The sequence below is a fragment of the Podarcis pityusensis genome (genome assembly GCF_964106645.2).
Source record: "Podarcis pityusensis genome assembly, chromosome: 11".
Lineage (NCBI taxonomy): Eukaryota > Metazoa > Chordata > Lepidosauria > Squamata > Lacertidae > Podarcis > Podarcis pityusensis.
Window position 1 is genome coordinate 42,881,220 of NC_138036.1, and position 13,609 is coordinate 42,894,828.

General features: G+C 39.1%; 1 protein-coding gene across 4 annotated transcripts in view; it reads left to right on the forward strand.

The window, feature by feature from the left end:
* APC (APC regulator of WNT signaling pathway) overlaps positions 1 to 11,756 on the forward strand; it is a 69,330-nt gene extending 57,574 nt beyond the window's left edge. For all 4 annotated transcript variants that reach the window (XM_080972167.1, XM_080972170.1, XM_080972168.1 and 1 more), the window contains one exon: positions 1,111 to 11,756. In XM_080972167.1, the coding sequence (XP_080828293.1) occupies positions 1,111 to 7,687 (6,577 nt within the window). In that variant the 3' untranslated portion in view covers positions 7,688 to 11,756. The remainder of the gene's footprint in view (positions 1 to 1,110) is intronic.
* Positions 11,757 to 13,609: the final 1,853 nt, after the last annotated feature.

Sequence of the window (13,609 nt, forward strand, 5' to 3'; positions counted from 1 at the left end):
TTATTGCTGCAGTGTTGTTGTTAGACGCTCACTGCTCAGATGGCTTCAGCTTAAGAATTTTCTCTGGAACATAAGTAAGCATTTTATTTGGTAAGAGATTCCTGCGCTGCTTGTGATAAAAAATGGTCCCAGTTTTACAAATATAAGATAATATAAAGGCAGTACATGATAAGCCCTGTTTTCAATAATGTGATGTGCACAGCACAAATCAACTTTATTTTAGTTTGTTAGTGTGGGATAAGCCTATTTAAAAGTAGGGATGTTCTTAGCTGAAACCTTGGCTGGAATCCAAAGGGATGCATTCTGCAGTCACATATGAATGCACACATCTTTCACTGCAGGTGGAACACTCTCAGAAAAGCTATCCCCGTAGGTAATAGAGACCCTTCAGAGTGACATCCCATACAAGTGTAAGGGTCTGTTCCCAGAAGGCAATCTCTGTGTGTGCATATGGAAAAGCTTTATATTGTATTGAGTCTCCCCCAGTTTGGAGGTTTGCTGAATTCTTTGGTGGCCTTGTCCCCTGTTCCAACAGGGCACATGGTTTTGGAAAGTGGTTTGGTGGCAGCAGTGTTTAAGGGCTCTGGGATATTTTGGAGGGGGAAGGGAGTGCATACTATGGAAAATGGGAAGCTTCTAGAAGCTTCCTTTAATATATATTTTTTTTAATTCTCAGCAGTGCCATTGGATTGAGCACTGGTAGGAGAGGAAATTCCTGCTGCCATCCTGGCAACTTTTAAGCTGTTTTTAAAAACTAAATTAAAAAATGGGGTGGGGCAGGGTGGAAAAACCCCAGGAAGCCATCTCTGTCACTGACAGAACCTTCCTTCCCCTCTGAAACATTACCCAAAGCAGAATAAAAGTTTCTATTCCAAGCTTGCCATTTGAGCCCAGGTGACAAATTGGGAGCAACAGTGTCAGTATTATCCTACAAACAGTTTCTGTACACAAATAGTCGTTATTAGATCCTGGTCTAAAATTGAATTTATGCTAATGCCTATTTATAGGATTTTGGACAACATTATTAGCAGGAAATAAACAGAGACACTTTTTTGTCTTTCATCTTGTTAAAGTGATTCCCTCCCCTCCCCCCCTTTTTTTTAATTCCAGGCAAATTCTAAGAGAGAACAGCTGTTTGCAAACCTTGCTGCATCATTTGAAGTCTCATAGTTTGACAATAGTCAGTAACGCATGTGGAACCTTGTGGAACCTTTCTGCACGGAATTCAAAAGACCAGGAAGCACTGTGGGACATGGGAGCCGTTAGCATGCTCAAAAATCTCATACATTCAAAGCACAAGATGATAGCCATGGGCAGTGCTGCAGCTCTAAGGAACCTAATGGCAAACAGGCCTGCAAAATATAAAGATGCTAACATCATGTCTCCGGGTTCAAGCTTACCATCTCTTCATGTTAGAAAGCAAAAAGCACTGGAAGCAGAGTTAGATGCTCAACATTTATCTGAGACCTTTGACAATATTGATAACTTAAGTCCCAAAACATCTCATCGTAATAAGCAAAGACACAAACAGAATCTGTACAGTGAATATGTTCTAGATGCTAATCGACATGAAGATGGAGTTTGCAGGTCCGAGAATTTTAACAGTGGCAATGTAACCGTACTTCCACCATATTTAAACACTACTGTACTGCCTGGCTCTTCTTCCTCAAGCAGAGGAAATACAGAGAGTTCTCGGTCTGACAAGGACAGGAGCTTGGATAGAGAGCGCGCAATGGGATTAAGCAGCTATCATTCAGCAACAGAAAATTCTGGGAGCTCCTCTAAACGAATGGGAATGCAGATCTCTACTGCTGCAGCCCAGATTTCCAAAGTGATGGAAGAAGTAAATATGCATATTCCACAAGAAGAGAGAAGCAATGGATCTGTAACTGAAATGCACTGTTTGCCAGAAGATAGGAATGCTTTAAGAAGAACAACCACTGCCCATTCTCACACAAATACCTACAACTTTCCTAAATCTGAGAACAGGACATGTCCTGTGCCTTATGCAAAAGTGGAGTATAAGAGAGCTTCTAATGATAGCTTAAATAGTGTCAGTAGCAGTGATGGGTATGGTAAAAGAGGACAGATGAAGCCTATTGAGTCTTACTCTGAAGATGAAGAGAGTAAATTTTGCAGTTATGGACAGTACCCTGCTGATTTAGCCCATAAAATACACAGTGCTAACCATATGGATGACAATGATGGAGAGCTAGATACTCCAATAAACTATAGCCTAAAATATTCTGATGAGCAATTAAATTCTGGAAGGCAAAGCCCATCACAAAATGAAAGGTGGGCAAGACCTAAGCACATAATTGAAGAGGAAATAAAGCAGAATGAACAAAGACAGTCCAGAAGCCAAAGTGGAGCATACCCTGTATACAGTGAGAGTAGTGATAATAAACACATGAATTATCAGTCAGCTTTTGGACAGACAGAGTGTGTATCCCCTTTCAGATCAAGGGAATCTAATAGTTCAGAACAGAACAGAGTTACCTGCAGTCACGGAATAAATCCAAAAGCGAACCAGTCTATATGTCCAGTTGATGATTATGAGGATGATAAGCCAACTAACTATAGTGAACGCTACTCTGAGGAGGAACAGCATGAGGAAGAAGATCATCCAACTAATTATAGCATAAAATACAATGAAGAAGAGCACCATGTAGATCAGCCGATTGATTACAGTCTCAAGTATTCGACAGACGTTCCTCCTTCTGCACAGAAGCCATCTTTTTCTTTTTCAAAGAGCCCTTCAGTACAGAGTACTAAAACGGATCATATTTCATCAAGTAGTGGGAATACATCAACCTCGGCTGGCTCAAAGAGACACAACCAGCTTCATCCAAATTCTGCTCAAAGTAGAGCCGGTCACACCCAGAAGTCTGCGTCCTGCAAAGCACCCTCCATCAACCAGGAAACAATACAGACCTATTGTGTAGAAGATACACCGATATGTTTTTCAAGATGTAGCTCTCTGTCATCATTGTCATCAGCTGAAGATGAAACAGGACGTGAACAATCCACACGAGCAGGAGATACGGATAACTCTCTGAAGATAGCGGGGATGAAAGAAAATAGTAGAAGTTTGTCTGCAGCAGGTACTGTAAATGAAACCTCTTCAGCCTCACAACACATTAGAACAAAATCAAATAGACTTCAGGCTTCTAGTCTATCTCCTTCTGATTCAGCAAGACACAAAGCTGTAGAATTTTCCTCGGGTGCCAAATCTCCTTCAAAAAGTGGTGCGCAAACTCCTAAGAGCCCACCAGAACATTATGTGCAGGAGACTCCACTTATGTTTAGTAGGTGTACCTCTGTCAGTTCCCTGGATAGTTTTGAGAGCCGTTCGATTGCTAGCTCTGTTCAGAGCGAGCCTTGTAGTGGGATGGTAAGTGGTATTATAAGCCCAAGTGACCTTCCAGACAGTCCTGGGCAAACAATGCCGCCAAGCAGAAGTAAAACCCCACCCCCTCCACAAGCAACCCAAGTAAAGAGAGAAACAGTCAAAACAAAAATACCCACCACTGAAAAGAGAGAGTCTGGGCCAAGGCAAACAGCTGTAAACACAGCTGTTCAAAGAGTACAGGTATTGCAAGATGCAGACACTTTGTTACATTTTGCTACAGAAAGTACTCCAGATGGATTTTCTTGCTCATCAAGCCTAAGTGCATTGAGTCTTGATGAACCATTTATACAGAAAGATGTAGAGTTGAGAATAATGCCTCCTGTACATGAAAACGACCATGGGAATGAATCGGAACTTGAACAGCCAAATGACACAAAGGATAATCAAGAGAAGAAGACAGAGAAGCCCACAGAGACTGAAAAGGATATCCTGGATGATTCAGATGAAGATGATATCGAAATATTGGAGGAATGTATTATTTCTGCTATGCCAACAAAATCTTCACGTAAAACCAAAAAGCCTTCACAGATAACTGCTTCAAAAATACCTCCACCTGTAGCCAGAAAGCCAAGCCAGTTGCCTGTGTATAAACTTCTCCCTTCTCAAAGCAGATTGCATTCTCAAAAACATGTTAGTTTTACACCTGGAGATGATATGCCACGCGTGTATTGTGTTGAGGGAACGCCAATAAATTTCTCAACGGCTACATCTCTGAGTGATCTCACAATAGAATCACCACCCAATGAATTGGCTAATGCAGAGACAACTGGTACATTGATGGAACCGGCAGAATTCGAAAAGAGAGATACCATTCCCACAGAAGGCAGAAATACTGATGATGCTCAGAGAGGGAAAAAGTCAGCTGGGACTACTATTGCATTGGATGATGACAAAGCAGAAGAAGGTGATGATATTCTTGCAGAATGCATTAATTCTGCTATGCCAAAAGGGAAAAGTCACAAACCTTTCAGAGTGAAAAAGATAATGGATCAAATCCAGCAAGCATCTACATCCTCATCAGTAGGTGCCAAAAATCAGCTAGAAGTTGAGAAAAAGAAACCAACTTCACCAGTAAAACCCATACCCCAAAGTAATGAGTATAGAGCACGCTTACGAAAAACCACAGAGCCAAAAAGTAATTTTAGTAGTGAAAGAACCTATGCAGACAACAAAGAGACAAAGAAACAAAACCTTAAAAATAGCTCAAGGGACTTCAATGAAAAACTTCCAAATAATGAAGAGCGTGGAAGAGGAAGCTTTGCATTTGATTCCCCCCATCATTACACTCCAATTGAAGGAACTCCTTTTTGTTTTTCGCGTAATGACTCTTTGAGTTCTCTAGACTTTGACGATGAAGTAGATCTTTCAAGGGAAAAAGCAGAACTGAGAAAGGGGAAAGAAAGGGAAATTAAACCTAGTACCAATGCAGATCATCAGTCTGCAAGCCAGCAGTCTAGCAGTAGAATGCAAGCTTGCCAAAAACACACTCCAGCAGGAAGAAAGCAACCCAAAACTCTGGTGCAGAAGCAAACTCCATTCTCTCAGTCATCCAAAGATATTTCAGAAAGGGCTGCAGCTTCCGATGAGAAAACGCAAAATTTTGCAATAGAAAATACTCCTGTTTGCTTCTCTCGCAATTCATCTCTGAGTTCTCTCAGTGATATCGATCAAGAAAACAACAATAACAAAGAAAGTGAAGCCAGAGAACAAATGGAACCATCTGATGCACAGATAGAACCAAGTAGACCACAAGTTTCTGGCTATGCTCCTAAATCATTTCATGTTGAAGATACTCCTGTGTGTTTTTCAAGAAACAGTTCCCTCAGTTCCCTTAGTATTGACTCAGAAGATGATCTTCTACAGGAGTGTATTAGTTCTGCCATGCCTAAAAAGAAAAAGCCTTCTAGAACAAAATCAGACAGTGAAAAAAATAGCTCTAGAAATATGGGAGGCATTTTGGCAGAAGACCTGACACTAGATTTGAAGGATATACAAAGGCCTGATTCAGAACATGGTTTCTCACCAGATTCAGAAAATTTTGACTGGAAAGCTATTCAAGAAGGTGCAAATTCTATTGTTAGCAGCTTACATCAAGCTGCTGCAGCAGCATCACTGTCTAGACAAGCCTCATCAGACTCTGATTCAATCCTTTCATTAAAATCTGGAATTTCCTTAGGATCACCCTTTCATCTTACACCCGACCAAGAAGAAAAACCTTTTACTAGTAATAAGGGTCCAAGAATTATTAAACCAGGGGAGAAGAGTACACTGGAAACAAAGAAAGTAGAATCTGAAAATAAAGGTATCAAAGGAGGAAAGAAAGTGTATAAAAGCATGATCACAGGTAAAGCTCGTTCTAATTCAGAACTTACAAGTCATTTCAAACAGCCTTTGCAGACCAATATGCCCTCAATCTCCCGAGGTAGGACAATGATTCATATTCCTGGAGTTCGAAATAGCTCCTCAAGTACAAGTCCAGTTTCTAAAAAAGGGCCTCAACTAAAGAGTGCAACCTCCAAAAGTCCTAATGATAACCAGACTTCTACTAGTTCTCCCAGAGTAGCCAAACCATCTGTAAAACCTGAGCCAAGTCCTATATCCAGGCAGCCATCTCAACAGGGTGGATCAAGTAAAGGACCTTCTAGATCAGGATCTAGAGATTCCACACCTTCTAGACCACAACAGCAACCCTTAACCAGACCTCTGCAGTCTCCTGGCCGAAATTCAATTTCACCCGGCAGAAATGGCATAAGTCCCCCTAATAAACTCTCCCAGCTTCCACGAACATCTTCTCCGAGTACGACTTCCACTAAGTCTTCTAGTTCAGGAAGAATGGTATACACCTCACCAGGCAGACAGATGAGCCAGCAAACTGTGGGAAAACAAACTGGGTTGCCCAAAAGTACCAGTGGTATTCCCAGAAGTGAATCTGCCTCAAAAGGATTAAACCAAATTTCTGGTATCAGCGGATCAAACAAGAAGCCTGATGTATCTAGAATGTCATCGGCAAAATCCAGTGGGAGTGAATCTGATAGATCTGAGAGACCTGTTTTGGTCCGCCAGTCAACTTTTATTAAAGAAACTCCAAGTCCCACTCTAAGAAGGAAATTGGAAGAGTCTGCCTCGTTTGAATCTCTGTCACCTTCCAGACCAGACTCTCCTACACAGTCCCAAACGCAGACTCCAGTTTTAAGCCCATCCCTTCCTGATATGTCTTTATCTACTCATTCAGCCATCCAAGCTGGTGGTTGGCGAAAGTTACCTCCTAGCCTGAGTCCTTCTTTGGAATACAGTGATGGGAGACCAACAAAACGGCATGACATAACTCGGTCTCACTCAGAGAGTCCTTCCAGGCTGCCAATTAACAGATCGGGGACTTGGAAGCGCGAACATAGTAAACATTCCTCATCACTTCCTCGTGTGAGCACCTGGCGTAGGACTGGAAGTTCTTCCTCAATTCTTTCGGCTTCTTCAGAATCCAGTGAGAAGGCAAAGAGTGAGGATGAAAAGCAACATGTAAGTTCTTTTTCTGGACTCAAGCAATCTAAAGAGAGTCAAGCGCCCACAAAAGGTACTTGGCGGAAGATTAAAGAGAACGAAATTCCTCAGATAATGACGAGTCCTCCTCAGAATACCTCACCAGGTGCTACCAATGGTTCTGATTCAAAAACTCTCATTTACCAGATGGCACCTGCCGTCTCAAAGACAGAAGATGTTTGGGTGAGGATTGAGGACTGCCCTATTAATAATCCTAGATCTGGAAAATCTCCCACAGGGAACACGCCCCCTGTTATTGACAGTGTTTCGGAGAAAGGGAATGTGAATAGCAAAGATCTTAATGGAAAACAAAATGCAGGGAATGGGAATGCCCCTGTTCGTACTGTGGGTTTAGAAAACCGCCTGAATTCATTTATTCAAGTAGATAGTCCAGACAAGAAAGGAACGGAAACGAAACCTTTGCTAGGCAACCCTGCCCTTGCCCCAGAGACTAGTGAAAACACTGTTAATGAACGTACGCCATTCAGTTCCAGCAGCTCAAGCAAACACAGTTCGCCCAGTGGTGCTGTTGCGGCAAGAGTGACTCCTTTCAACTACAATCCAAGCCCCAGAAAAAGCAGCGTGGATAATAGTTCCAGTTCCACTCGGCCATCGCAGATACCAACGCCAGTGAATAACAGCACAAAAAAACGAGATTCAAAGACTGAAGGTACAGATTCAAGTGGTGCCCAAAGTCCTAAGCGTCATTCTGGATCCTACCTGGTAACTTCTGTTTAACAAAGAATTTTCATGTGTTAATGCTATATGTGAAACTTTTTAATAAAACTATACAAAGTTGGGGTTTTTTCTTTTGTAAATAGCTTTGATTCTTGTAGAGGGTCCTTGTTCTGGAAGCCATATTTGATATTCTTTGTTTTCACTAATAATATTTGAGGGAGTCCCAATTTATTATTTAGCAATAAAATTGCTAAAGCGATTATATTTGTACAGTATGTTTTACATATATTTAATTAACATCCCATACCTTTAATTGTTTAGGTGGGGTGGGGGTGGGGGTATTCAGGAAAGATGAACAGAGATTAAAAGAGAGAAATCTATTGCTATATCACTCATTTCTAGATTTGCAAAATGACTAAACTACATCAGGGAGAAATTGGTATTTATGCAAAAAAAAAAAAAAAGTATTTGTGAAGCCACTTAACCTTATAATTAATCATGTGGCTGTGAAATTCACAGTAATATGGTTTCTGCTGAACAAGCCTGTTTTTTCTGCATGGATAGAACTGATGGTTCATTTTCTGAAATGATGATAAACATTTCTGTGGTCACATAATGTGCATAGATAGTTATGGTGTAATGATTTACCTTTTGGTTTTGTGCTCCAAAAAAAGAAGAAAAAAAAGGAAAATCTGTGTATGTGTAACACTTGAACAAAATTATTTTACCAGAACTAGATTTTAACTGACAGTAGGTAGGACTTTTGCTATGCTGTAACTTGTTGTATATTCTGGTATTTGAGGTGAGATGGCTGCTCTTTTATTAATGAGACATGGGTGAAGTCTCAACAGAACTAAATGAACATTTCAGAATAAATTATTGCTATATGTACATTTTGTTGTGTGTTACTTTTGCAGTACATAAGAAATCGATGTTTTAGTATTTTTGAGGAATATTCGTATTATGTATTAATGCACTTACTCAAGGCTTGTTGGGGATAATCTATATTACATTGAAGTCAGTAGAAATATTCACATAAATTTTAATGGATCTGGATTGCACCCATTGCCTGATACAGACACTGGTACTCTTCCAGTTTATAGTTGCTGTTAATAGACTCATGTATATCTACGGCATTCAAATCAAGCATTGGTGTTTTCAGTTGAGATTTTAATTGGTTCCAGGTACAGAAAGAGGCTTAAAGTAGTACTTCCACATATATATATACATATACATACACACACAGCTTAGAGTGCTATTTGGTGTACAAATAAGAGTTTTTCAGCTTTGAAAAAAATGGGGGAGGGGGTTAAGATTGGAAGCTTATTTCAAGTTTGTGGCATTTAAATAATAAAAAAGAAATTGGTAATACTTTGAGACTAATATACTAAATGCAAGTGTCTTATTAGAAAATAAGATTTGTACATTAAACCACACTAACTTTGGTTTAACTCTAACTAACTTTGTATTCACATATGCTTTGTCTTAAGAGACCTTCATTAGACTGTTTACAACAGAAGTACTCTGCTAAACTTAAGTGCCTCTATCAAAAAAAAAAAGCAAAATGCGTGTGCACGTGATTACAGTAGTAAGCAAGTCAGTTTTGTGTCTCAGGCTGGTTTTCATTATTAAAATCGTACATGTAATCGTTTAATAGAAGGGTTCATAATCTGCTGACAAATGTCCTCAGATACGCCATCTTAACCGTTGACATTGGGGCGGGGGTTCTTATCGTACGACACACTAGAGAAAGTGATCTTGTATCAGTTATAGTTTTCCGAAACCTGTTAATCTCTATATTAAGCTAAAATGATATTAACAAATAACATGCATTTTCAATCAGTTAAGCGGTCCGGTTGAAACATCAGACTTAAATCATGATTTACATTAAGAGGGCACAATGCAGCAAGCCTAGGGCCTACTCACTCTCCCCTATCCTCTGGCATGGGTGCAAGGAGGAAATAGGAAGCTTACACTTTTGCTTTTGATTAGCCACAGCTTAAGTGCGATATCCAAATCCTAAACTGGTAAATCTTAACTATGGTTAGTGAAAACAAGCCAGCTTTGTAAACTGTGTTTTGAAGTTCTTGTTTCCTCTACTCATCATTAGGACTATTTACATCATTAAGACTATTTACACATTGACTGGGTTTGGCAGTCTAAACCAGAAATGACAATTTCTGCATTCTTCATAGCAGAATGCAAGGCCAAGGCTTTCTGTTGTTCATCCTTGTAACTGTAAACCATGGTTTAATATTAGATGCAAACACCTAATTTGACTCCCCCCCTTCAAAAAATGGCACATAGATTAGCTGATTAATCCAAAAAGGCTTTTAAAAAGCCGGTTTACAAGAGAGTAAAAATAAGTAAGCTTACAAGTGGGATATCTCATAATAAAAATTATTGTTTAAGAAAATACACACCTCCCTATTCCTGATTCTCTATCAAGACTATATGGGTGGGATTCACCTGACAAACCTCATCAACGGAAGCCCCACACAAGGGCTTACATCAGGCATGGCCAAACTTGGCCCTCCAGCTGTTTTGGGACTACAGTTTCCATTATCCTTGACCACTGGTCCTGTTAGCTAGGGATGATGGGAGTTGCAGTCCCAAAACAGCTGGAGGGCCAAGTTTGGCCATGCCTGGCTTACACAATGGGGCTTCCCCCCCCAACCCACATGCCCCCCAGTTGGCTCAGGTGTGTGTGTCACGAGAACCCCCAGAACAACATGCACGTGGAAGGGAGCGGGAATTGATCTGTCTGATAAACTGATTCACTTGTGCAGGCGAACATTCGTCTTAGTGTGACATTGAATTCCACTCTGTGTGTATTTATTACTTATACTTTTTGCCTTTTTAAATGGGCATATATAGTGGGCATACCATATTGGTAGACTATCTTATGTGGATTGATCCCTGCCTATCTTACAGTTTTTATGATACATTTATGTATCTGTTTCGGTGTAACTTATGTACCACATCCAATATGGATTAATCAATAGGATCAGAATTTGTTCATATATATGATTCCCTTCCATTTCCCTTCCCACAGCTGTTAAAATGGGGAGCACAGCTAGGGGAAATCCCACCAAAGGGGTTGCATGTATCCTCTGTTGTTGACTACCAGGCTTGAATGGCTACTTGACGTCACTGATGCTCTTAAATTTGTACTTGCTAATTACTGCTATTTTTACTTCTAATGAATTTAATCACTAGTTTATAGGTCTGATGCACCACACAGTATGGGCAAAGCCAAGTCAAGAAACTCAAAGCATCTTCTTTTCAATTCCATTTGACACTCCTAAAGCTTTTCTGCTTCCACCCTGAGCTTTGGAACTGAAATTCTCCATTCCTTTGATTAGCTGTGAGTCACTGTACAAGCCAAGAGCTTTCTTTTCTGTAATTAAATTCTGACTTCAACTGAAATAAAATGAAATTAACTAATAATTTGATAAGATTAATTTCATCTTTTTTTAAGACCAGGAAAACCAGAAATGTGCAAAGTGTCATGTTCAACTTTTTCTTTTTTTACAATAAGTGTACCTTTAGTTTCAATGTATGCGGCATACAGACATATTTATTTTAAGGCTGTGACCATATCTGTATTTTAAGCCTATTATTGCCCATACCTTTCCTTTTAAGATTATTCATTGAACTGTGATTAACTTGAGTCTTCAATGAAATAATTTATTGTTGCAAGTTATGTACTTTATACTTTTTCAGAAACCTGTAAACTATGCTTTACTATTCATAATGTAATGTCAGTATTCTGATACATTTTCATTTCTCTGACAAACCCACCGTGACTTAAGATCTCTGAGGTAGTTGTTTTCAAAGTAGTATCTCTGACTATTGACATGTCTGAGAAGTTAACTTGAATTTCTATGTATATTTTTAATGTATGAAAATGAAAAAATTAAAATTTGAACTTTTGTGTTTAACAGAAATTAATTCATAACTGTATAGTTGAATGACTTCAAGGTTAGAGTTCTCAGTTTTTTGGTGTTGCTCATGGGTCATGTACATAAAAAGCTTCCAAAGTGAGCATGTTCAGTCCAAAAACCTTTATGTATGTGTTACATGTAAATATACAGCAAACTGCCATTAATAAAATCCAAGATATTTAGGTGTGTCTTTAATAAGTCACCTTAATTCCTTCTTAAGCCAGGTATCATTGTATAGACAAACAGTTGCAAATTCAAGATTGGCTATAGTTTGCTCTGCTTCTGCTTTGTGTTAGGTGTCGGCAAGAATGGATATTTGAACAGAATTAGACTATGTAAAATGGAATCTGAGGATGATAAATAAATTCTATTTGATAGGGCAAGATAGTTAACAAACCCAGTGGAGATCTTTGCTTAACATGTCAACTTTCAGAGCTCGTCTCAATCTTCAGGGCAATATTAATTTTACAGTGTCTGTATTAACTGTCAAGCAAGCACACTTTTCAAGAATACATACCACATTTTCACAGCTTAGAGTTAATAAATGTGTATGGACAATACATTTGTCACTTGTCTGTCGCCCTCTTTAAAATGTTCTTCTCTGGACCAAAAGGTAGTGAGTGACAGCTTTTAAGTGGAGAATCCCGTGGTGTTTTTTTTATATATATATAAAACAACAATCTTTTTGATGTAGCCTCTTTAAGCTTCTTGATGGTGACCTTTATGATGTATCCTCAATCTTGAGCCAAGAAGGGATGTTAAAGGCCCTGTACACAAGCCGCCTCCTGAAAAAGGGCTAAAATACTAACATGGCCAAATGCTTTTTCTTTTTTTAAAAAAACAAACCAATAAATAAATAAACATCTGTGTGAGTGTATGATTTTGTAATTAATTTGTTCGCATATTAATTTGTTCCTAGACTTTATTTTTAGAGCACTTTTCACATTTTCCTTTCAGTTTCTCTTCTCCAAACTGTGAATCAATAGCTGCATGTTTAGTTAGCATGCTTACACATCACAGCTCCTTGTCAATATGCCTTTACTATCATTTGTTCATTACAGTGAAATATGGAATTAGACCTAGAATTAGATCCATTAAAGATACGAAGATGCGAACAGAAATGGAACAGCGTATTGCCCTAAAACACTGTTAGTGGGACGCCATATTGCATTTACCTTTTTTCTGATTCAAGTAGGTTTGCCCATTCATGCTAATGGGAGATATGTGCATGCTTAGCATTATAATCTTTGCACCAGGGTTAAACTTGGAGCTCACAATTTGTGATCAGATAATTCCTAGGTGTTTTCAATTTTGCTTCCTGCATTCTATTTTATGCAAAACCTTTTTGCAATTTAATTCTTATTTCTGAAGTTCTTGCCGTTCCTCCCAGCTTTATGTCATCTGAAGTTTTTTCTTTCTTTCTAAATTATGTGTTTTACCATAAAACCAACATACGGTCTGATTCCACCTGTACCCCAATTTCTTATATACCAACAGTTTTATAGTGAGGTGTAACTTGTTTCATTTTAAATGCATTCTTTCAGCTTAAATTGTGTTGATTTAAGATTTTGAGCCACTGACAGATGTTCTATCAAAGGTCTTGTTAGCATGATCCTATGTTGGGATTTAAAATGAAATTTTTGTTTTGTTCTGTTTCCCCTTACTCTAAAGAGCATGGCTTCAGGACTCCTGGAACAGAAAACAAAATGGGGAAAATATCTTCAAATACCGTTCGATGTTTAGGAACTTGTCTTATACAGAGCCATAATACTGGTTCCATCTAGTTCAGTATTGTCATTGGTGACCTGTCTGCAGTTGGTATTTTAGACGAGGGTCATTCCCAACCTTACCAGGAGATTGAACCTGTGAGCTTTCTGTAAGGTATGTGTTCTGTCATTCAGCTACTGCCTTCCCAGGCTCTGTTGCTGGAAATAGTAATAACTACAATCTAGACAGAATTCAGTGGGAGAGATTTAAGCACATGTGTATTCCTTCCATTGAAATCTCTGGCAGTCTAATATTTAGGCTAGATCAG